At 41.2% G+C, this 26,241-nt stretch overlaps 2 protein-coding genes across 7 annotated transcripts in view; one reads left to right on the forward strand and one right to left on the reverse strand.

Annotated features, from left to right (window-relative positions):
* srgap2 (SLIT-ROBO Rho GTPase activating protein 2) overlaps positions 1-8,881 on the reverse strand; it is a 57,475-nt gene extending 48,594 nt beyond the window's left edge. Inside the window, exons 1-2 of one of the 6 annotated variants that reach the window (XM_026168308.1) lie at positions 8,852-8,881; positions 7,836-8,224 (exon numbers count right to left, since the gene is read on the reverse strand). In XM_026168308.1, coding sequence (XP_026024093.1) covers positions 7,836-7,902 — 67 coding nt within the window. In that variant the 5' untranslated portion in view covers positions 7,903-8,224; positions 8,852-8,881. Of the gene's footprint in view, positions 1-7,835; positions 8,619-8,750; positions 8,831-8,851 lie in introns of those variants that run through there. The other 5 variants (XM_026168307.1, XM_026168309.1, XM_026168311.1 and 2 more) reach the window with 5 other exon arrangements.
* A 168-nt stretch (positions 8,882-9,049) lies between these two features.
* On the forward strand, positions 9,050-13,386 carry LOC113022669 (protein FAM72A). The gene is made up of 4 exons (XM_026168317.1): positions 9,050-9,651; positions 9,901-9,978; positions 10,526-10,650; positions 10,755-13,386. Exons 1-4 carry the CDS (start codon positions 9,500-9,502, stop codon positions 10,847-10,849), a joined length of 450 nt encoding a protein of 149 aa, XP_026024102.1. The 5' UTR covers positions 9,050-9,499; the 3' UTR covers positions 10,850-13,386.
* Positions 13,387-26,241: the final 12,855 nt, after the last annotated feature.

A 26,241-nucleotide genomic window follows, 5' to 3' on the forward strand; every position in this document is an offset into this window, starting at 1 on the left:
GCTTTCGAAGGACACCAGGAAAAGTATTGTAGACCTGCACCAGACTGGGAAGAGTGAATCTACAATAGGCAAGCAGCTTGGTGTGAAAAAATCAACTGTGGGAGCAATCATCAGAAAATAGAAGGCATACAAGACCACTGATAATCTCCCTCGATCTGGGGCTCCACGCAAGATCTCATCCCGTGGGGTCAAAATGATCATGAGAACGGTGAGCAAAGATCCCAGAACCACACGGGGGGAGCTGGTGAATGACCTGCAGAGAGCTGGGACCAAAGTAACAAAGGTCACCATCAGTAACACACTACAACGGCAGGGAATCAAATCCCGCAGTGCCAGACGTGTTCCGCTGCTGAAGCCAGTGCATGTCCAGGCCCGTCTGAAGTCTGCCAGAGAGCACATGGATGATACAGCAGAGGATTGGGAGAATGTCATGTGGTCAGATGAAACCAAAGTAGAACTTTTTGGTATAAACTCAACTCGTCGTGTTTGGAGGACGAAGAATACTGAGTTGCATCCCAAGAACACCATACCTACTGTGAAGCATGGGGGTGGAAACATCATGCTATGGGGCTGTTTTTCTGCCAAGGGGACAGGACGACTGATCCGTGTTAAGGACAGAATGAATGGGGCCATGTATCGTGAGATTTTGAGCCAAAACCTCCTTCCATCAGTGAGAACTTTGAAGATGACACGAGGCTGGGTCTTCCAACATGACAATGATCCAAAACACACCGCCCGGGCAACAAAGGAGTGGCTCCGTAAGAAGCATTTGAAAGTCCTGGAGTGGCCTAGCCAGTCTCCAGACCTCAACCCCATAGAAAATCTGTGGCGGGAGTTGAAAGTCCGTGTTGCTCGGCGACAGCCCCAAAACATCACTGCTCTCGAGAAGATCTGCATGGAGGAATGGGCCAAAATACCAGCTACTGTGTGTGCAAACCTGGTAAAGACCTATAGTAAACGTTTGACCTCTGTTATTGCCAACAAAGGTTATGTTACAAAGTATTGAGTTGTATTTTTGTTATTGACCAAATACTTATTTTCCACCCTGATTTACGAATAAATTCTTTACAAATCCTACCATGTGGATTCATGGATTTTTTTTTTCACATTCTGTCTCTCACAGTTGAAGTGTACCTCTGGTGCAAATTACTGACCTCTGTCATCATTTTAGGTGGGGGAACTTGCACAATCGGTGGCTGACTAAATACTTTTTTGCCCCACTGTATATATATAAACTTGTTTTTAAAAATCTTTCTCTCCGTTCTTTTATATGATGAAAGGCAAATACGGTAACTGCAGGGAAAACGACCCTCACGCATGAATCACGGTCACAGCATATGTGTGTGCATGAAAGACATTCGTTTCCTTTGCCCAAACACAAAGCCATGGGTCCAAACAGGAAGCTTCACACACTCCTGTATGATTCCTGTGTGTCCCGGCCTCCGAAACCTAAGTTGCACACAAACATCCTTCCTGAGTGATTATTTTAAGCTCTGTCAGCATTTTTAGTCAGCTTACAATACAACATTCAAATCCAAGGCCCCCCTCCTCTGCCCCATTATACCAACACACACTGATAAATAAACACACACACAAACACTGACACAGGATACGCCAAATAATGTTAGAGACTTGTGTGACTGACTCACGGTTGATAATTGCACCACTAAGTCAATGCAGTCAAGCTCTAGTTAGCCAGACGTTGTTAAAAAGATCACACACATGAAGCTTTTCCTCGTCCTCACAACCACACACCCACAAACAGGGCCTGTGCTGCAAACAAGTTCAACACAACCAGGTAGAGCTGGGCGATAGAACGATAACGATATGTATCGCGATATAACTTTTACTCGATAGAGAAATTAAGCTATCGCGATAGACCTCGCCGCTCTTGTCCTCAAAAAAAAAAAAAAAGGTCAGCCAATCCAAACTAAGTAGCGCAGAGCCGAACCAATCACAGCCGCAGCGTCACGTCGCGTGACTTGTTACGTACAGCACAAGTGCCAAGCCGCACGTGTGTTTGTTTGGGAAGCAGCCAGCGGGTAATGGAGCCAGCGCGTAATGGAGGAAATGAGTGTGCCGACTAGAAAAATCAACCGAGCGTGACCGAAGAGAAAACAGATGATGGTTCCAATGCCGGAGAGATTGTCGAACGGAAGAGCCATAGAAGCTCCGTAGTGTGAAGGTATTTCGGCTATTTCAAGTCTGACAAAAAACAGAGTAGCGTGCACTGTAAATTGTGCCGAAAGCAAGTCTGGAAATACAATGAACTGGTGCATGCGTCACACTGTGCGCCACGTTATTGTTTCGGTGAAATGAATTTCTACAATACTGTTAATCCTACTCTCTGCAGTGTTTGCTTACATATACACACAGTTACTGTCCCTCCACACATACGACTCAGTTCTGCTTCTATGCCCCAGCTTTGTTTACTTTTCCCACCGAGGCTTCTAGACTTCTGATTGGCCGACATTTCGGCACGGTTAGGAATCTAGCGCCACCTGCTGCTTTGGCATGTTCATAGCAGCGTTTTCCTTCATTTCTGCCTTTATGTGTGGACGGGATTATTTTTTAAAACGAAAACGGAAAATCTCCGTTTTCAAAAATACCCGTGTACGTGTGGACGTAGCCTCAGTCTCTGACTGGAAGCGCTAATTCGTCATTCGGCTTTTGTCAGACTAAAGTAACTGTTAAAACTGTTTGAAAAGCTCAGCTATACAACAAGGAGAGATTGAGAATTTCCTTTTAGTTCTCAGTTTATTTGATATTGACAAAAGTTAGTCAGTTTTGTCTGTTCTTCTGTAAAACAAACTAAGATTTATTTTTAGAATTAATATTTTGTTTCTAAGTGGAATTGACAATTTAGTCTGTTTCATTTGTTCTATTTTGAAACTTAAACGCTTTAGCGGCTGCCTTTCTTTTGTAGTTTGCAATATTTGCCTTTATTTATCTGAAAAAGTCTCATGTTCCTTAAGTACATCTGTTGAACTTATTATGGGAAATAAATATTTAAATAAAAACAAGCTGCTGATTATTTCACATTTTACTTGTGAGCAACGGCACATTTAAATCTTACAAATATAGTTATTTGGCTTATATCGTGATAGATATCGTTATCGCCTGAAATGAAAAAAACATATCGTGATATGAAAAAATCTCATATCGCCCAGCTCTACAACCAGGATATCTTTTCATCATCTGACTTAACTAAACTTAACTACAGTCACGCCAAATGGTCAAATGACACTGGTTATAAGGTCAATGAGTAAACCCAGGTTTTCAGAATCTAGGAATGAGGAGCCAAAAGAAGAGCAAACTATAATCCTAAACAAATATGAGGAAAACAGCACCAAAAACCACAGACTGAGTTAATAGATTATTGCTATCACTTCCCTGGCATTAAGCAACAGGTTATAATTTTGTTTACTGTTAAACTGATATGACACCTAGACATGTTCTTGTAACACATAATAACTATTTCAGACTCAGTTTATCAACTGAAATAACAGATATGAGGAAGAAAACATTATTTAAAACCATAAGTAGGCTTTAACTATCTTTTATAAAGTCCAGTAGCCTAAAGAACTTGGAACTCTCCATTTTCCACTTGCCATGCCACAAAATAAATGTGACATATAGAACAATTAAATGTTTGAAATGTTGGCTTCCCAGCAAGTTCATACCATTTAAGAGTCTAGACCTGATGTTCCTGCAGTACAGCCAAAAGGTGGAGACATTCGCCAAAAGGCCTACAGTGTCTTACTATGGTTTATAAGACCTTCAACTAAACTTGACTGGTCAGTAAGCAGTAGTTAAGAGCTTAACCCTGATTCCTGGTTCATAGCCATTTGATATGAAAGCCATTGCAAAAGTGGGTCAGTGTTTCAAGTGTCGTTTCACTTTTCCTTCTGCCCCTTAACGTGGATAAAGACAAAACAGAATCTCCACACTGTCCCTGCACCTTCTCTTCAAATAAACATCACTCAACAACAATGGAGTCGCAAAGAGAAATACAGGCCAAGCACAGAACCTCACATAAAACAAAGACAGAGAGCCACAGTCATGCAGACAAAACCTCTTGCTGTGACACCACCTTTCCTATTGTGTGCTAGTGAAAGCAGCCATTTATCCTAAATCATATGTTTCTCTGGCAACCGTAAACACGCAGTTTATATGTACACATAGACAGACGCACATCACACTTGCAGAGATGACTGAGCTTATTAGCCTGCTAGGAAAAGTAAGTAAAGTAAGGATACTGTTTCTTTAAATGGGTCTCTCAGTATTTACTCTAAAACTCAGCAACAATTATTCAGTTCGACGTCAAATTGAATGGCCACTCGTACCCTTTTTGTATTTTTTTTCAGCAAACCACAAAAACACCACGGCCAATCAAAATTGATCAGTGGCAACAAAGGCAGATAGTTATTAACATTCCCAGATGTGTAAAACACCGACAGCTGCTTAAGGGCTGAGCCAAAACGCATTTGAAAAATGAAACATCTGTTAAAAGACTCGGCACACCTTAATTTTCCACTAAAATATTTCTTGCTCCTGATATTAAAGGCTGCCACTGGAATATAGGAAGTTGCTCTCTAGTGTTTGGTCGACACACATTTACAGGCTTTCACCCTAACCCTCGTTTACCTGCCTGCAAACACGTGTGGATTTTTAAAATTACAATAGAAAGATCTACTTAAAGTGCTGGTGAATAGTCACAGCTCTTTTTATTTGGTTCCCAAAAAACTCAATACTCTGAAGTCATAACCTCTCTATCCCTCTGCAAATATGTCGTATTTTCTCTTCCTCTTTCTCCATTCCTGATTCTCTTTCTGTCTGTCTTTTACTTCTCAGCACATCTGTCTGTGTGTGTGTGTGCCTCTCTTCAGGCACTTATACACACACACACACACCCTCTTCCAAACCAAGTAGGAAAATTCCTTTCATCAGCCAGAATCCAATATTAGAATATCGGGACTCTGTCTGTGTGAAATAACAAAGACAAAGAGATGACAGCATTCGAGCGCCGGTGTGCATTTAAAACCTTATCCAGGTACCCTGTCAACAGATGAGGTGACCACGTCCACTGACATCGCCGTGCCTGTGGTATCGAGTCACAACATCATTTTTTGGTAATCAAAAGAATACAGAGCATTACAAATCATAATGTCAAATACAAGTATTTTCCATCTGTAAAAGTCAAACAGTCACCAGTTACTGAGTGTATTTTAAGCTTTAAAACACTGAGCCATATAAAGGGAACAAATAATCTCAAAATCTCACCAGAGCTTTTGATGATTTTTCATCTTTTTCTGCCCAATACTGCCTAATGTTGCATGGAATACTAAAACTACATAACACGTGGATACCATCTCTATTTCCACCAAGTAACAACTGTGCTAGAACACAGTATGATGGCACAGATGATCAGTGTATGTATGTATGACAATACTGCAGAAGTGTGACCAGTCTGTAGAAACAATAAACCACAGGCCACAAACACAAATTTATAGTAGCTAATAAGCCAGAATAATCAGCAGAAATCCATTCACCGTGTGCTTGACAAACACTGTCAAGCACACTCATCAGTGAGAGCGTGAGCATTCATGCCTCTCCCTCTCTTGCTGCAGCGCTTCATGAATGTCATCTGGGGAGGATTTAAATCCATTTTCCCCATGATGCTGCAGTGCATGGCTGCGACATGTAAAGTCTATCCCTTCTGCCTGATAATAGCAGAGTCATGCAGGTACGCATGAGCCCTTCTTGGCTAGCAGGACTGAAATTTGTAGAGCGGATCTAGCGAAGATTTGGGAAACAAGACAGACACGCGTTAGCAAACACAGAGAGAAAAAGAGTGAGAGCTGCCTGATGCTTTCTACAAGAGAGTCTTTAGCAGCAGCACACAGGATAATGACAGGCTGTAGTGAAGGCATGCTGTTGGGAATGTCACAGAAGAGACAGCATCTCGATGCATCTCTACACACACACACCCCTCAAATAGATATGAGGATGCACAGATTTACCCTATAATCAGTTCCTTCTAGATAGGATGGGGAGCAGTGAGGTAAGTGACAGGAGGAATCAATGCAGAGGGTCGATGGGCAAACATTAAGTCCGCAGTCTGACAAACCCAGCAGACAGTGCCCACAAAACAGCACAGACAGAAAGTCTTTACACGTGCCGCTGGGCATAAACAGCAGTCTAAAAGGACACAGAGACAACGGCGCTAATGCCACTGTGGTGCCAGCCAAAGTTTTCAAATGAAGCAAAGAAGGAAGAAATGGTTAACTGTGAGCCAGGTTACCCTGAATTACTCTGGTGTTTTGTTCAGATGCCAGAAATACCTGTTTTAGTGCATCGCCAAATCAAACCTCTGCCAGGATTTGTTGCAGATTTAGTGTCAGAAAAATAAAATAAAGAATATTGAAAGGAAAGGTTTGAGAGGTCTAAAATAAACCTCAGTTCAACTGCACAAATAAACAACAGCTTATGGATGACTAGCTTCAATGACCTGAGGTTCCATAAACTTGTTAAATCTATGCCATCAAAGGTGTGTTTTGTCTGCTTTCCGTTGCTCCACACCTCACTGAGACACTCGACGAGCGCTCTTCCTTGTGTTTGCCACTCATATGTGCATTGACACCAGTAATTCCAGTTTAACAACCTTGTGATCTCCGATAACGCTTCAAAAGTATTTTGTTCCTTACTGACTATCAAGCTTCGTCAAAGAACGCCATGGGGAATTTCTTCGGCAGAAGAGGAGTGCTGAGAGGTGCCAGTAAAGAGGCGAGGGCGTGAAGTGGGCTGGTGTCTTCTCTTCGAAATGGAAATAAGAATCAAGCAGTCGTGGTGGTGGTGTTGGGGGATAAGCCAAGCAGTGGCCCATCTTATCTAGTCATCTGGCACTGCAGTAACAGTGCAAACATGCTGTAACACCCACTCCCCTTCCTGGTACCTCTGAGCCTGTTCCTTCCCTCTCCAGCCTCAAGTACATACCACACAACCCCTCACCCCCCAAGATCTGATAAGCACACACTGTCACTCTGAGTGACAGTGGGTGCTGGATCCAGTGTGACTGCCTGATGACAGGGAAAAAAATCAACAAACACAACAATCAGCTAGCGACTAGTTAACAACTCAAACGATCCTTCCTAACAGCTACAATCTACTCTCCCAGCCCTCTCGTGTCCTTGATCACCGGCAGAAGCTGCACCGATGAACTGCGATCGATGAACAAGCCAGGGCACAAATCGATCATTTAATTGCAGTCTGCGTTTAACGCATGAGCGAGCGGTGCCGGTGCACAGCAGCAGCACAGACACGCAGGAGACACAGAAGGGGAAAGAAAACGCCCTGCCTTGTACAGTGTCGAAACCTCAGCCCTGTGGGTCCTCTACGCAAACATACACACATCACCTTAACGTATGCTTTGATAGGAGGCCGCGGTGAGACCACATCTGGACGACACCTAATTTGTGAGCGTTTCCTTTCGCCTTTTGTTGGCCATCGGCGCGTTGCCTTAAAGGAGAGCGATCACACGCTTGGGGGCACGCTGATCATCATGTACCATTTATGATTGCCATTATTTATACACACAAAAAGTGATCCGCCACGTCTGCACAATGACAACCTTCTCGAATGGTTGGTGAAATGCAAAGGCAAGTCTGTCCTTTACGCCTGGTAGGATAGGAGAGGTGAGGGTAACAGAAAAAAATGGGATGCATTACGCCAAGTCAGATCAAACACAGCACGCAGTAAAGTAAGCACAGATTTGACGCTAAATCTCTCCGGGTTGTGCTGCATGAAAACATCTGAGGGGCTTTGAAAAGTTTTACCTTTAACTTGAGTCTCATATTCGGCCACGATCTCCTTGTCCTTTCGGAATTTCGCTGGAGACGTCATGGCTGAGTTTGGAGATCAACCACTTGTCCTCGCAGTAAAGTCAAATTTCTCTTAATAATTCAACAAATCAGCCGTAGATGGAAGGATTGTCAATCTGGAGCCGGTTTTTCAAAAAAGGAAAAAAGAAACAAAACAGCCAAAATGAGATATTTACAGCTCTTCAGTGTTCCCGTGGATAAGTATTGTCTCCCTGCCTCTGCTCACTCAGGGCGCATTGTGAGTTTGGCGCTGCTGCTGCTGTGTGCTCCTTCCCGACGCCGCGCCTCACCGCCTCCTCAAGAGTAATGGTGCCAACAGCTTCATGAGAAAGGAGAGTCATTCCCTTTACGAAAAAAAAAACCCGATTAACTTCTTACTCAGCACTTTGGAAAGTTTTTTCTTTTGTTACTTGCCCCGAGCGAATCTCGATCTCACTGCTGCCCGTATGCTTGTCTAAACTAAAGTGCTACCCTCTCTTCCACCACCCACCTCCTGAAGTGCGAAAGAGGAAACCAAGTGGAGAGATGGAGGGGCTGGCTGCTGGTCAGCCCCCAGTGCGCAGGACAGGCATGGATGCACACATTCACGAGTACATACAACTACATCTGCTACAGCAAGCCTTTAGCTTGCATGCTGCAGGACCGACGGGTATTTATTTGCCTAGGTGAGCTTAGTTTAAATGTGTTGGTAGAGGAACACCTATTTAGGAGCAGGTCACTGCAAATGTGGCTGAAGAGAGCCTCGTGCTTTATTTAGCTATGAACATTAGCGTAAATGCATATAAATTCTAACCCTTAAACGGTAACACGCTAGTTGTGAATAAATACATACATTCCTTCATAAATTCAGCTTTTATAAGAACAGAATACCTGTATACATATATTAAAATGCATTCCATCTTCAGCCTATTACTACGTCAACTTTCTTTTTCTTTTACACTGGCTAAACTACGACCCCGCCTCATACCTACCACTCCACCACGATTGGTCAAACGGTCACACGTGAACGACATTCAAGTCCACCAATCAGCTTTTTTCAGAATTTTGAATCAGGGTTCGTCAAGTTGAATTTTTACCCAATCGCATTCAGAATCCGTAATGAATTTGACCAATAGCGTTGGTTACTATAAAGTGTACATCCAATCAAAATAGCGTATAGGGTCTTTTAAAGATAGTTTAAGGAAGTCCCGTTAAATACCAGGAAGTTGTAAACAAAGCTGACAGCTATTTAGTTAGCTGTTAAGTACATGAATGGATGCCCAGTAAGCCGTGAAAACAGGCCAGTTGTTCATCGATATCGTGGATTAATTAACAGTACAGCTTGTTTTATACATATAGAGCGGGTTTCGCGAGAATATATATATATATCCCTTCGTATGTTCGTTTCACAAGCTAACGTTAGCTGCCTTCCGTTATATCGTTAGGAAAGGCTAACGTTTGCACAAGGACATTGGAGCTAGCGTTGACGCTTGCAAAGTTAATTTACAGCTTTATTAAACCGAAGTGAACGGTTAGTGAGAATTCTCAGTGTCTGGTTCTTTTTTCCCTTTCTGTGTTTGCTGTCCGGAGGCAGAAAGAACGTGAAAAAAAGGGCGAAGTCCGCATTTAGCAAAACAACAATGTCTACTTCAAACGCTAATTTTAAAAACAAGTGTGTGACCCAGGTGAACTGCATATTTTGTGACAGCCTGCTCTGCACGAGAGGCATGAAGGCAGTGCTTCTTGCAGACACCGAGGTCGAGCTGTTTTCCACTGACATACCTCCCAATAGGTAAGAGCTAATTTTCTTAGTAGTGCTGCTAGTTTTTGTTTATGTCGGTTTCCAAGGCAAGTGGCAAAACTGTGGCAAAGTGATGTCTGTCTGCTTAACCGATTGGAGGAGATACACAATGCTCTGGCCAAGCTGCCGTTATAATTAATAGGGTTTGTTGTATGACAATATAAAATAAGTGTGTGTGTTGTTGTTTTTTTGTCCTTTAATGGGTGTGTTTGTGTCTCCTTGCACGAACCCTCCCCGCAGAACTGTTGACTTTGTGGCCAGCTGCTACTCCACTGAAAGCTGTAAATGCAAACTGAGAGACATCGCATGTCTCAAATGGTATATATTATATTATATTATTCCTTTTCGTCTTTGCAGTGTTTACTTTGGAAACATAATCTGTTGATATTCATAAGAAGGACACCAAACAGGTAGTTGCATATGTACACATATCTGTACAAATTGTTGGGCCTGTCAACTGTAAGTTTATATGCTGATTATTTTATTTTTGAGCCTGTTGCTATACTAAACATTAGGTAGTGCTTGAAAAGCAACATTACAATTTATACACTTTAGCACAAGTGATCAAATGATACCGGAAAATACTTGTCTTTACTTAAAAATGTCAGTTAAATAAATATTAAAGCCATTGCCAGTTATGTCTGCACATATTAATTTTAAATCATATTTACAGCACAGTACAGTAAACAGTGAACCTTTATAGAGTTTCATTTGTGTTCATGGGCTTTTGTTATTGTACGCAGGGCAAACACAAACATGTGTTAGATAATGGAAACTCACTAGTAGTGTTGGCACTTTTCAGAAGTGCCCCCAGCAAATAGCTGACTCACGTTTCTTCTTTATCCTCGCTCCCTCCCTCTTTTAGTGGAAATGTTGTGGGCTATCACGTTGTAGCCCCCTGCAAACCCTGCCTGCTCTCCTGTAACAACGGCCACTTCTGGATGTTCAATAGCGATGCTGTTTCTACTCTCAACAGACTGGATTCAACGGGTCAGTATAAATTCACCTTTGATAAAACTGAAATGCTATGCAATTGCATAGTCCATGAGATGTGTACATAAGACTTCATAAGTCCCCTTCACATGTGTCTGCAGGCCTTAATCTGCTCCTTTGGGGAGATCTTCCTGAGCTAGATGACAGCGAGAATGAAGAATCAGAAAGCCCATCAGAGGAGGAGTGTATTAGGTAGAGTGGGATATGGACAATGTGAGAGACCTGGAGTGCCAGCTTTTGAGAGGTGGAGATTTAAAAAAAGAAAAAAAGTGTATAATCCATGCTGGGATGAGACAAAAGAAGAGGAACCAAAAGGGTAAATGAACACCCAGTTACATGGGACCAGCAATCCTGCTGTACTACTCTGTGTGGGCTGAAAGATTAAACCATTGTTCACTTATGACCCTACCTGGGAAAAAAAAGTGGTGTCACAGCAGGTGTTTTCCCACTATAAGCTGGCAGAGAACACCTGCCTTGACATTAGTGATTTGGGGTGTGGCTGTAAATACTGGAAGGTTTAAACCCAAAGAGAGCGGTACAGGGGAAGCTTTTGGTGCTCGTAATTGAGTGTTTTAATTACCCTTTAACCTGTGACCATGCCTTTCCTGATCACTTTTCACTGTTAAAAGCACAGACACGCACATTCACACATTCTTTTCAGTCTTTCTCTCATTTTTGTACATTTGTGTGCTATTATTTTAACAAAAAAAAACCATGCAGCTGAATTAAATTGAAAATAACAGACAGCTACACTCCATAATGTAGTGTGTTCTGCTTTTCAGAGCTCATTGTTTTGATCAGCCTTATGAAAAGTTGGGTGTGGTGTGATTAATTAATGGTACATACCAGTGAATGCTTTGCTTTTTCACACCATTAACACCATCAGATTTTTCTGGGTAGGAGGTCTGAAATTTACCTATATCCTTTTTTTTAATAGCACTTATCTTTATGTTGAATGTGCTGTAATAAGTAAAACTTCTAATAACGGTAATCTTTTAATCTCTGGAGGCCTTTTCAGATATGGGACATTAAAATGTTAAAGTGACAGCATTCTGTTCTTCAGACATGGGTGACTTTTACGTTCATGTTCCTCGAGGTTTTATTAAGATATACTAAGGGGACTGACAAAGAGACAAACGTGTGTTTGTAATATTTTGAGTGATATGTTGAATTATTGGCAGCAGCTATTGACGCGTAAAGAAAAAAAGAGCTTTTCTGTCTTATTGGGATCAACTCGTGAGATACTCAACTCGCACAGATGCAGCAGAGGCATGCATTCAGATTTACGCCATGTCGAATGTGACACAAATTTTTTCTACCCGGAAAAATTACTGTCACGACTTTTGCTTAAAAGTTATCGGGGTGCCCATTCAGGCACAAAGCTAACATGCTCAGATGCTGTCAAATTAATGAAAAGGCGCTAACTGAAACTTTGAGTTCTTTTTGAATCCCTCATATTGAAGAAATAGCACAATTACAGAGTGATGTATCTATTTATGTTCCTTAGTCGTAAAGGGCATATTTAATTTAGGTTACCTTACAATCTGCTCTTCTGTCATTGGTGGATTTTGAGATGCTGACATAGTGTTTGCTGCACTTGTGATAGCAGCATTTAAGTGTTTAACACCCAGCCGAGTCTGACTGTAGCAGTGTTCCTTACTAACTTACTAACCTATGAATGGGTTGTGCTTTCACACAAGCCTGTGGAGCAGCTGAGTGGAGTATTCACTCAGAGCTCAAACAATAAATAGCTCAATATAAACAAATGCTTACATTTGTGACAATTTAAAAAAAGCATGCCGATCATGAAGCAAGATCGTGAAAACATGAGCTCAAATGGGTGCGAGTGTCCTAGCTCTGTTTCTGTTGCACAACTGTTCACTTTTTATGTAGCAGCATACCTGTAGCAACTGAGGAGATGGAAAAAGTGAACTCCAAAGAATCATGGGACATATCAGTGTTTAACTTACAGGTTGCCTCCTAGTCTAGAAAGATAATTACTTCATGTGGCGCCTGATTTATAGAAAAGCCTTTGACTTTTTATTTGTGAGCTGTTTGAAATGATGCTTAAACCAGTGCTACAAAGCTCCCAAAATTGAATATTTTAGCCTTACTGAAATGAACCTCTGTTAAACTGTAACCTCTGGGCTGTTGCTGTATATTCACCTGTCATCACTGAGTGACCAGGCCATTTACTCAGCAAGCTACAAAATCCTCCATTCACAACAGACTCAACTCAAAGCCTCTTTTTCACAGTGCCATCCTTAAGCTCTTGTTATTGTTTCACTGCTGTGCCCTGCTAATACTATGATCCTGTCTTAAAGTAACAATGTTTCTGTGGGTGATTGACAACTTCCTGTGTTGCCGGTGAACATTATTTTAAAAAAGGAAAAAATGAGCAAATGTTGAATGTCCCACTTTTTAGGTGAAGGAAGAGGAGAAGAAAGGAAGCAGCTTTTTAAAATGTTTAACTGGCCTCTGTTTGTCTATGCTATAGCCTTTAGTTGTGGAAATACACCCATAAACGAGGAAACTTTTTCTGTATTTTCCACATCTATCACCTTTTAAAAATTATAACTGACAGTCTGTCACACTTTCACACCAAATACTGTCTGTGTGGATACCATACAGTGCATCAGCTAGGTATTTATTATATCCACAAACCAAATATCTATCACCACATACTTACTTTGGGGTTTTTTTGTTTACAAAATTTGTTTACAACTGCTTGTTTTGTTTTGTGCTGTAGTACTTATGTTTCTGTTTCTGTATTTAATATTTAATTGTGTAGTGCTTTGTTTTGTACATTTAAAGACTGAATGTGTGCAGTTTTACCTCAAGAAGGTATTACTCGTGAGCTTCCTCTGGCTAGGACAATTGTCAAATGATAATCAGAAGAACTATTTAAATGGCTGTGTCTGGATGTGAATAACTTTGATTAACATGCCCTGCTGAAAATGTATATTTTGGAATTGCACTGAAACTGCATTGATAGTTTGAAGAAAATGATTTGTTGTTTTGTATGCTTGTTAAATTAATAAAGTTTTTCTTTTTTTTCAAAGTTTCTCAGTTGCCCCAAACTTTTTTTTTTTTTGTTGTCAGTTTTTTTTGAGTATATAACAAGTGGACACTTTATTAGAGATACTGCTCAACTGCAAATGCAAGCATCTGTTTAGCCAAGACAGACAGCAACTCAATGCACCATGTTCAAACTGAGCATCAGTGAAGAAAGGTGATACAAGTGACTTTGCATATGGAGTGACTGTTGTTGGCACAGGGATCTTGTCTGAATATTAGACAACAGTAACTCAAATGATCTGTTGTTACAACCGAGGTATGCAGAAGAGGATATAGCTACAGCAGCAGAACACCACATCAGGTGCCACTTCCATCAGCTAAGAACAGGAAATGAGCTACAAATCCCACGCGCTCACCAGTATAGGACAATAGAAGACTGGCGAAACATTCTCTGGTCTAATGAGTCTTGATTTCTGCTGCAAAATTCCGATGCTAGAGTCACTGTGGGGGATATGTTTTTGGAGTATTTTGGACTACTTGGCACCAACTGAGCATTATTGCTGATGATGTCTTTTGTTTTTGTACAAATCGTCTGATTGCTTCTTTCTGTAGGATAACATGCAGCTTCACAAAGCTCATATCATCTCAGACTAGATTCTTAATATGACAATGCGTTCATTTTGCACAAACAGCCTCCAGAGTGTCCAGATTTCAATCCAACTGAGCACCTTTGGGATGTGGTGGAAAGGGAGAGTCACATAATGGATGTGCAGCTGACAAATCAGCAACAACTGTGCTATTTACCCCATCTTTTACTTATTTATTTGTTCTGTCAAATTAAGCAGATGACTCCACTGGCTTTATCATTTCACATTTTAATCTTATTGAGCCAGGAATCCATCCCATGTCTCTGAACACCCCAGTTAGGATCCAGAAAAAGCGTTCTGCTCTGTTTTATATTCCGTAAATCCTCCGCATCCCTGGAGTATCATTTAATTATAGGGAAGACTTGCAAGTTCTTCACATATTTTTAATTTGCTGACAACAGACCCCAACGCTATCCCGGCTGCTTCAGCCAGAATTTTTAATCCTGCTTCTTATCTCATAAATTTATCATATAAAAGGTATTTCATGGTCTGTTCACTTGAGCTCTATTACAGAATGTTTTGACAAACTCACAAATCATTTAGTACGAGCCCGTCTTGAATTACCCTTTAAAACACTGGTGCACATTAAAACCAGAGAAAAAGACTTTTGCAATAGTGAAAAAAAGCGTAATATAATTAATTTTATAAAGTGGAATATTGTACTTGTTCTTCTATGTTCATCATCATAATCATCAAAACACTATCCCCCAAGTCTCTCCAATCCACACAGCTGATATGATTATCATGATTATGATAATGAATTTGTCAAATGAATATTTAACTATGGGCACAAATCACAAAGTTCATCACCATGTGTGCATAACAGAGCGCTTCCCCATCTTTAAAGTGAATGACAGAAAAAAAGCGAAGAGCAAGATAAGTTGGTGTCATTCCAAATTATTATTAAATATTAAATTATTAAAGGAGGATATCTTCAAGACAGCAGGAGGGTTAATATGCTACAGGCTGTTTACTTTGGAGACATGCTGTGGATATGGATGCAACCTGACACGACACCTTGAATACTGCATAAAAATGAGAAAAGAAATATCACCTGTAACTAAATTTGATCATTTTGTAACAAAAAGCAATTAAAAACTAATTATTGTAATTAATAATTTGCTTTGTTGATTTAGTCTTAATTCTTAGAATACATTTGATGGTGTCAGCGCCCTTGTACCGATGGCATATTTTTACCCCCCAAAAACCTGTATAATCACGAGGAAAGCAAATTGTGTTTTGACTGTGAATTATTTTATTTAACAAGCACGATACGAAATCTGAATGCTGTGTTTTATGTTATACCTCAGTGCAAAGGTATGAAATTCATAACTAACATGAAACTAAAGAATATTTTTTTCCACCTATTATTACCTGTGAAGTCTGTGAAATCTCCTCCACAGACAGGTCAAGGAGAAAGCCTTTGTTTGGAAAGTTTACAGTGTAAGGAGAGCTCTTTTCAGTGATGGGGATACTACGCCAGAAGATGGAGAAGCATGCCAGTAGACATCTTAACTACAAAGAGAAAGAGTATTTGCCTTGAAAGAATACAAGTAAGAGAGCATATCTGGAATAAGGAAAACTCCTTTCGTCTGCAGTTTTTAGTAGTACAGGGTGTGCAACTGTAAACTTCCACAAGAGCACAGAGGGACTCACTTCTTTTCTGGAACGGTCTGCCTGAAGTTTTGGAATTTGTTTTTGCATGCCTTCATATGAAGCATTCTTTGTTGCTGTTGGGACACGTACTGGGCAACTCAGGTAGTGAAAAAAAGAGAAAAAAAACGATATAAATATCTGATTCTTGTGCCTTGCCCTGTTTTCACATGTTTTTGTAGCAACTGCATACATTACAGCCCATGCCCACACAGCGTCTGCCCTTTCTTTGAGTTTATCGCTTCGCAGAATGTTTCAAGCTGTCGATTCTTATCTGCAATTTAAACAACTCCACCATAGATGTCACCACAGGTCCAAATGTTAGGTTGCATCTAAATTTGACTCCATCTGCTAAACCATTGTTGTACTTTTGAAGTACAAAGTAGTCAAAGGGAGAACAGTTTTCCAGGAGAGCTTCCAGGTATCTGTAAGACTGAATGAATGTGTAGCAGGGCAAATGAATAGTGCATAGTCTCATTTCTTAGAAAAATAGTGGATAAATTAAATCCAATATTCTGTCTTTGCCTAAGTGTCAGCTGAGCTGGTTAATCAGGCAGAACCAGGTTTACAGGAAAACGGGCTAGTGCAAGTCTAACAGTGTTGGTTTGGTTTACTGCTGTTGACACTGTGTTGATCTTGATTTATTGTGATTTTTCATGAATGTGCAAAAAATCGTCCTAATATCAATTTAGGAAAGTTAAAGTTCAATATTGAAAACACTTCTGGAAACACCAGATAGCCCTAATTCTAAAATTTTCATCCCACATGAACAACTTTCAGATGATAAAACAAACACATTCATACCAACTAACTTTCTTTAATGAGAGTTTCGTGGTGGCAAAAAACTGACATTTGCAACCCCGTGGTATCCAACTATGGGTTTGCTACTTATAACGTGAGTTCGCTGCCATGTTTTCAGGGCTGAATATGTCTGTTTGTGCGCAACGATCGCTTTCATGCTCTGTAAGCCACAGTTCTGAGAAAGTTTGGAAGTGAAGCCATAATTAATCTTCATAATTAGTCCCGTTCTTCCTGCTATGACTTGTGAAAAATTTCTTCCATTCAAATATTCAGTGCCTCTGGTGAACAAAGAGAGCATGTTGCTCAATCAAATCCACAAAGCAATCATAATTACTGCAGTTCAAAATCTGTTTTTTTTTTCTCTTTTAATGGTAAATCAGGATTGTTTTTTAGATCGCTCCAGAACTTAATTGAGTAAACCTACTATAGCAGGGGTGTCAAACTCAAATACACAGTGGGCCAAAATTCAAACAAGTTTTGCTGAAAAACTGAATATGGGACAAGAAAAGCTTAATACTAAACAATATATATATTAGCTGTATAATACCAGTAGGCCAGCTCTAATAATAATTTGGTATGGCTTCGCGGGCCAAATGTAATTAGGCTGTGGGCCAAATTTGGCCCGCGGGCCAGAGTTTGACACCTATATGTACTATAGGTATACTTTAAGTATTCGTATAAGAAAGATAAAGATATGTGTTTTTATTTACTGCCTGTACCAATAAATAAAATAGAGGAAATCTGACTGCAGCGCAGTCGTCTGCAGCTACTTCGTCACAATCACACACCTCCAGCATTTAGTTGTCCAAGCATATGATAGCACATACCTGGTGATTCGGTGGACAATTCTCAAACAGAGCACAGTGGCTCCCTCTGTTGGATGTAAGGTGGAATAACATCCACAGAAACTTCAACAGAAACGATCTGCTGTCAATGGTGGACATTTCAGGCAGTAAATATAAATAGCATCATATGATTTCTATTTGAGTACAGACTGGCCTCTTTTGCAGTACACTAAAACCACACTTTTATTGTTTGTTACTCTTTTCTCTCTCTTTCTTTTCTTTTAAAACATTACCTATTTTAAGTATTAAAATCTGAGAGTATTAGATTAATTAGTGGGAGAACCTATAAGATTTTTGTTCCTGCATCATTTTGGTAATCTGAGGAAAAATACAATAATGTGGTGTCATCTCTTTGATCTTTAAGACAACGACTGTAAATCAAACCTGGAGTGCCGGAGGTGTCCTTCAGGGAAAACTTTTTTTTGGTTTCGTTGGTGGACAGGTTTTTGTAAAAACGTACTTTTGATTCAGTTATGATAATTTCATGGTGATGACCTTAGTATTACTTTTATTAATGTTGTGGTGAATGACGCCCTGTCTAATCATTTTTGTGTTTTCTTTGATGGGCTGATCACCTCAGTCACCAGAGCCAGACAGAAAACTATCAAAAAGAGGCATTTCAATGAACACGCTACTGTATTTATGGAGGCCATTGCTATGATATCCGATATAACAGCAGAGTCTGTGGATGACCGGCTCCATCATTTTAACACTAACCTCCTCGGGGTTTTCTCCACCATATTGCACCTGTGAGGGTTAAAATTGCTGCTGTTAAACAGAAAGTATCCACAGTGCTTCATTTGTTCCACATTTTGTCACGTTGCAGCCTGATTCAAGATGGATTGAATTCATTTTTACCTCAAAATTCTACACACAACCCTGTAGTGACTAAATGAAAAAAGTTTGCTTGAAATTCTTGTAAATGCATTAAAAAACAAAACAAAACTGTGTCTCAGTTTGTTATGTATGGGACTGCATGGTCACAGATCAGTCAGGGTACATGCTATATTATACAGAAATAAAGCATTGTTGTTGCCAGGACACTCAAACGCTAGTTCAGGTGTGTTCAGTTGATCTGTTTCCAGACTTTTCTAAAACTCCACCTGTGGTAAATCCAGTTGATTGAACATGATTTGGAAAGGCACACACCTGTTTATATAAGGTCCCATAGCTGACTGATCATGTCACAGTATAAACCAAGCCGTGAAGTCCAAGGAATTATATCAAGGCACAGATCTAGGGAAGGGTACAGAAAAGTTTCTACTGCACTGAAGGTCCCAGTGAACGCAGTGGCCTCCATCATCCATAAACTGAAGAAATTAGAACTCACCAGGACTCTTCCTGGAGCTGACAGCCCGACCAACCTGACTGCTACATATACAACATATCACGCCCGTATGGCAGAGTGGCCAGACAGAGTAGTCACTTCTCAGTAAAACTAGTTTTCCAAAAGGCACCTGAAGGACTCTCCTACCATGAGAAACAAAATTCTTTGGACTGATGAAACAAAGATTAGAGTCTTTGGTCTGAATGCCAAGTGTCATGCCTGGAGGAAACCAGGCACTGTTCATAACCTGCCCAATATCATCCCTGCAGTGAAGCATGGTGGTGACAACATCATGATGTGGGGATGTTTTCTGGCAGCAGGAACTGGGATTGAGGCAACTAGTCAGGATTGAGGCAACAATGAATGCAGCAACATAAAGAGGCATCCATGAAGATATCCTGCTCCAGATCTCTCTGGACCTCAGACTGAGGTGACGCTTCATCTTCCAGCAGGACACTAAGCCAAAATAACAAAGGAGCAGCTTCAGGCCCACTCTGTGAACATACTTGAGTGGTAGACATATCTGAAAACGGATGTGCACAGATGTTCCTCATCATTCGGGATGGAGCTCAAGAGATTCTGCAAAGAAGATTGTGAGAAACTGCCCAAAACTAGTGTGCCAAGCCTTTAGCATCATACTCAAAAAGACTCAATGCTCTGTGTGCTGCCCATAGACTGGGGACAATCTGAGCTCAAAGAACTCTTTCTGTTAAATGGAAGTTTAGTTTTTCCATCCCGCTGTTGTCAAATGTTAGCTCACAGGGACCGTTTTTTTGTTCTTATTTGTTTTCATTTTGCTTTATTTCTTTGTGTTTTATATTTTTTTTAATGCTATAGGATGTGTAGCCTACACAGCAATTAGTTTGAGATGTTGACTCGGCTTCCAGTTTCCCCACATCTCGATCCAATCGAGCATCTGTGGGATGAGCTGGACAAGCAAATCCGATCCATGCAGGCTCCACTTACAGGAACAGCAACTTATAGGAATTAAAGGATCTGCTGCTAAGATCTTTGTGCCAGACACCACAGGACACCTTCAGCTGTCCTTCAGAGTCCATGCCTTGATGGGTCAGAGCTGTTTTGGCAGCAATAGGGGGAACCAGCCAGGTGTTAGGCAGGTGGTCCTAATATTACGCCTGATCGGTGTATAAACATCTTTGCATGTTTTCCACAGACTGTTTGATTGTTGCTGGTTCCTGTACAAAAAGAACAGCTAATTGCTTCCTTGCATTGATTGACAGTGTTTACTGTAGAACATTAAGAAAGGCTATCATCTCCAAACAATCCATAAAGGAGTTGCTCATCAGTGTTGTACGTCTACTTAAAAAGAAAAGTATAAAAATTTGGTTTTTGACACTAGATGGCGCAGTTGTACCATAAATAGAGGCCATCATTAGCCCACATGGGTAGAGGGACAGCCCGATAAAAGAACCATTTTAGAATAAAGACACCATCACTAACTTTGGCTGACTTGCCACACTGGTGCTGGAGTTATTGTATTTGGAGGATGCAGGGAAAAAAGAACCTAAAGGACAAATCTCATAGATTCTTAATTTAAACTCCCCAAAACAAAACAGAATCTGATTTCTCATTAACAGGTTGTGTAATCTGTAATAAAAAAAAGAAGAAGAGAGATCTCTCTCTGCGCAAAAACCACCAGCTTATTTTTCAGAAAGGTCGTCAGTGTAAAAAGACTGAGTTACTGCCCTTTTCACATGGAATAAATAATTTTACATTCAGACACTCCAAGCAAATGTCATAATTGCACTGGCTAGGACAGATGAAGAGGACTGCCATCAAATTAGCGGTCACCTTGATCATCAGTGGGAGCAGAATATTTTATAATATTATATTATAGCGCTGCAGTCTGTCATGGTCATCTCTTGATAGCAGACCTAAAAGGCTAGACTAATGTCCAGCTTTGCTTGATTATGCATATTAATGACACCTCAAGAATTCATCACACACAAAAAAATCTTTCTTCAGTGGGCGAGGAGGGCAAATGGTAATAAATGGCTGAATTTATTCACTTTAGGAATAATTCCTTTAATCAGGGGAGGAAACTTTCATGAGACTGGTAGGCAGGCTGCTTGAGTTCTTAAATAATTTAAGAAAATCGATTTTTGTCTGTGTGCGTGTGTGTGTGTGTGTGATGGGCTATGATTACCTATCCACAAAAACACATCCTTTAGGAACTAATCAGCCCCTGAGCTTGAGAACACTCGTTTTATGATTAAGGCATAATAAAAACAATTGCTTTTCCAAGCTTAGTCTGGGGAAAAGGAACTGCAGGTGGCATGTGCAACAGTGCAGGTTTTCAACAACTGGGCTGCCTACTGGCCCAAGATTATACTCTCGGCAAGCTGCACTGGGCTTTTGTTGAAGTGCTAGAGATAACACAAAGAAAACTTCAAACAGGCTTCTTATTGTGTTCTATTCTTCTGGGCAAGCTGATTACAGTTAAGGATAAAAGTTGTTCCTATACAGTAAACTAATGCGGAGAATCAGAGAGCACTAATTAAGTCATGGGGGATCTGAGGCGGTCGGCTTGGATGTGTTCCCCAACACCCAGACCGTAGGGGTTTAGTAGGAACTTTACAGCCCAACAGCAGTCAGCATCAAAGGTGTTTATTGTCAGCTGAATGTCCGGTGGAGGCATGAACCGCTGGGTGTTCAAAGCCAGAGGGGCAAAAAAAAAAAGCACTAGCTACAGCTTCTTACCCTTGCTTGTCTTTACTCCTCTTTTTCGACTCTCCATCTCACCGCCCCAGTAGAGCTGAGAAAGTTGCACTAAATAACATTTTGTATCCAAATGAGTACAGCCAGTGTCTATCTAACATGTAAATAGATATTAGCATAATGAAGCAAAAACCCCTTCATTTAACCACAGATTTTTTTATTTCTAAAACTAAATAGCATTTAATTGGTTTTCAGGCAGGAGAAAAAGAACCTTTAGACTAATGTTTCTTTAAAAATCTGACAAATTATGAATTTATGAACTTGTCTTTCAGGTCAGTGTCAGCATGTTACATTCAGTTTTCAATTTTAATTTCAATAGAATGGATATTACTATGTTTAAGTGGACATGTTGCATTCTTCATGATCACAGCTCTGAATAGCTGAAGCATCATTGTTTGCTCTACGACCTCGGCAGACACTGAATAGATTCATTTTGTGCAAAATTGAGTGCGCGCATTTGTGTATGTGTGTGCAGTTTATCCGTGTGTCTGTGTGTGTGCGTGCATGTGTATTTACTCACCTCGTCTTTGAAATTGTATCTTCAGTGACTGTTTGTTTGCAAAGCCACTGATGAAGGTGACCAGACCTAGAACAGGAACACTGCCTTTAAAGTGTTGGGCTGTATTTGCTTTTCTTTTCAGTGCCAGTTTTGTAATTTGTCCTTGTGTTGGCCTGGCCTCTGTGTGTACTTACATGCATCATTCTTACATTTTTTCCCTTGTACACCTGCCTTCTGTTTCCTTCTATGCAGTTTTTCTATATTTTAACTGATTTGAAGGTCTGTGAAGGCATCACCTGCCTCCCCCAACATCAGTTTCTGTATGAATAAAAAAAGAAATGATAAAATATTCTTGATAGGACTTAATGGCTGTAATTAATTAATGACAAATTTAGTTGTTTGGCATCCTAAAGAAAACTGTGAATAGCCGAGGAGGTTCTGGATCAAAGTCAACTACGAGGTTATTAACAATCTAAGCTAAATCTGGAGATGTGTTTTCTTTTGGTTTTTTTAGTGTAGTGATGTTTTTAGTTTTCCTTATGCCCAGTTGTTGCAGAATACACACACACACACACACACACACACACACACACACACACACACACACACACACACACACACACACACACACACACACACACATTTCTTAACCCCTTTCCTCATTAATGGGAGGGCTTGTCCTGCTGGCTGTAGCTGCCTGCAAATTACAATTTAGTACTCCAAGAGTTAAGACTGTGTTCTTTCAGCCCATTGTGTGTTTGTGTGTGCGCACGCGTGCGTGTGTGTGTGTGTGTGTGTGTGTGTGTGTGTCGGGGGAGGGGTAGAGAGTGTCTGGTAGAAAACCTTTAATCCGGGTGCTGTCAGGCCCAAACCCGGCTTGACGTCCCATTGATGTGGAACAGAACAAAACACAGGGCCCCTTGCTAAGCTCTGACTGAACTCAAACACACACACACAGACACACACACTCTGGGCTCCTCTCTAAAGCCCCCAGCTTGGGCCCCCACTCTCTAACCGGGAAGGGCATTCCTCAGCCCTTGTACACGCGTGTGCATACACAAACTCACTCACACGCATGCGCAAATGCATGTGCCTGCACAGACACACAAACTGAGCGGAGTGAACACAATATTAACTCATTGAGTGCTGCAGTGTAATTTGCAGGTGGCAACAACTTTAGGGTTCCCCACTCTCATATAGAATATATGTCCATCCATTATCATCCAGAAACCTGAGTGTGTGTGTGGGTGTACTGAAGGGGATGACGATTTGAGAGTCTGGCAATCTATTTAAATTGGAGATAACTGTGTCCACTGCGCGCTCACACACACACACACACACACACACACACACACACACACACACACACACACACACACACACACACACACACACACACACACACACACACACACAACATCAAATGTTTGTGAGAAGCTGGGTTACAGTTAACAGAAGCCAGATGCTCTGGTGTGTGTTGGCAGTAATGAAAGTATGTATCCGTGGTGACAACAAACAGTTATTATTGTCCTGCTGTTTGGACAGCTCCAAGCCCCCAGCATCTCTGTTTACTATTAGCTTTGAAAGAAAGAAAGAGAAAGAAGAAGATGGAGAACAGAGACAGTGAAAGTGAGAGGCAGATGTATGGCTGAGCGGATACAAAAAGTGACTTTTATTAGAATAAACGTGTTTTAGTTGATGCCGTGGAACTGTCGAGGACCTCAGAGTTTATCTGCCTGCTGTTCTCTGGGTGACCAGGAGGTGGGGATATGGACATCACGCAGTTGTGGAGCTGAGCGTCTTGCTCCAACTTTGACCCAGCGATAGCTTTAAGGTTGAAGCATTTCACTTCATCAGTTCAGTTTCAGTCTGTGCCCTGAAAACTGAGGAGGTCCCCTTGCACTTCTCTCTGCTGTGATGACTGAAGGAATCCACTTGCCTACAGAGGGTTCAAACATCCCCTTCTGTAATACTCAGCCACCCACACCTACTTGGTGAGCTTGCTCCCCCCTCCTTCTCCAGGACTAAACTTACCCTTGATTTCCGTTGTTAAATTACACAGAACTTTATTCCTCGGTGCTAGAATTCTGCTGCTTCCGTTTCGGAAAGTCAGAACTCCGTGTGAGCTGTTTGTTTGGGCCGGGCTTCAGTCCAGAGAGGCTCAAGCTGTCCCAAGCAAAATGTTTTTATTGACGGCTGAAAGCAGTTAGACCGACAGCACCGATTGGCTGTAATTGGTCGGCAAGTCAGTGGTGTGTTTGAAATACCCTATGTAAAGTGGCAGTCTTAAGAGAACGCGCACACACATGGCTGCCACCATTCCCCCCTCACCCCCATCCAGTTCCCTTAAGAGAAGCCAGATGGGCCACGGGGAAGCAATCACCTCTCTATTTGTCTTGGTGCTGATCAGGTTAGTGAAGTGTTTTCAGGCCTGGCCAGGAGTCCGCATACCTGCCTGTTGTCCCTGCTGCTCACTGCACCGCACTCCACGACTCTAGCCAGCTGCCTCGGTCAGATCTCTGAGGGACTGTTTAAACAGAAGTACACTAAGAGTGGGGACATGCACTATCAACTGGTAAAGGGGCAATAAAGGACAGAGAGGATGACTTTTGTTAGTTCTGGTGCATTTTTGATATATCAGGGCCAGCTGAAAAGCAGATTTTGAATTTGAGCGGTGCACAAAAGCAAAGCAGCTGACAGTTAATATATTAATATGAGGTCAGCATGGAAGCTGGTAGCTAACATCTTTCATCTGTTGATATGGACACCGCCATTTAGCACTGGGTCAGTGGATGGGAGGTGTTTAGGCAGCAATATGTGTGGAGAATATTCCACCCACTGAATACACAGATGGTTTGGTTTAAAGCAATGAAATGAGCACCAGACACAGAGCAGTGTCAGTGAATGAAAGCCTCAGTGATGCACATACACACACATACATGCGTATACATGAAGCGCTGACTGCTTGGGTTAATGGAGTGATGCAATCCAGAAGGAATTTACTCAAGGACTCGGGGAGTCAACCATAAGGTAGCCCCTGGACTGCCCTGTACACATTTGTTTTTTCACATTACAATGCATTGTCTTTGTCATATGTCTTAACAAGAATCAAGTCCAAAGACAAACAGCGGTATCAAAAAGACAAAAAGGCAAAGAATGGAAAAGACTGAGAAGCACAAGATGATCCAGCGGGTCGCCCCGCGTCTGGACAGAACCATCAGGGGGACTCCTGGGCAGAGAAACCTGATCTCGCTCAGACTTGCCCACCTCCTGATTGGCTGGCCCTCCCGTGAACCCTGACCCTTGACTTTGTCTGGGGCTTGTGACCTTGAGTGAAGTGCAGGCAGAGTGTTGAATCTCCTCCCAGACTCTCATCTGTCCTCTTTTTCCTCTCTCTTTCCTCTGGCTTTTCCTCTCTGCCCATTCGTTTCCAGTGAGAGAGAGTCGGTGGGGAGGAGATGGAGAGCAGAAATGTCAGCGAGACATTAAACAGAGTGCGTCTGTGTGTGCTCTCATAGTCCAACCTGTCTTATTTCCCTCTCCTCCACCCCAACCACCTTCCTCCTCCTTGCGTCTCCTCTAAATACGCTTCTCTAAAGAGCAATAAATTCATCCTCTTTTCTACAAATCTCCTCTTTGTCTTTTTTTTTTTGCTCCATCAACACTCTCATCACTTTTTCTACTAATCCATTCTGCCTCCCTTTGCTATCGTATGGTTTATCATACCAAGTGGCAAGGCCAGTGCAGACAGTAATTCATAAAAAACTGTTTTATTTTAGTGACTTTTAGCAAAAAAGCTATCACAGATCAATAGAAATCATCTGTAAAGGTCCCATACTATTTGTGCAGTCTTAAATGCAATTCAGTCAATAATTAAGTGGAAAAGCTTTAATTAAACAAACAATGTCACAACAGCAAGTAACTGTCAGTAAATACAAAACAACTTTAAAGGTAAAGTGCTCTCTTTCTCACATGCTCTACTATAGACACACAATGTGTCCTAAATCCCATATTATGTACTATATGCTCAATATATGCACTAAATCCCAGCATCCGTTT

The sequence above is a fragment of the Astatotilapia calliptera genome, chromosome 5 (genome assembly GCF_900246225.1).
Source record: "Astatotilapia calliptera chromosome 5, fAstCal1.2, whole genome shotgun sequence".
NCBI lineage: Eukaryota > Metazoa > Chordata > Actinopteri > Cichliformes > Cichlidae > Astatotilapia > Astatotilapia calliptera.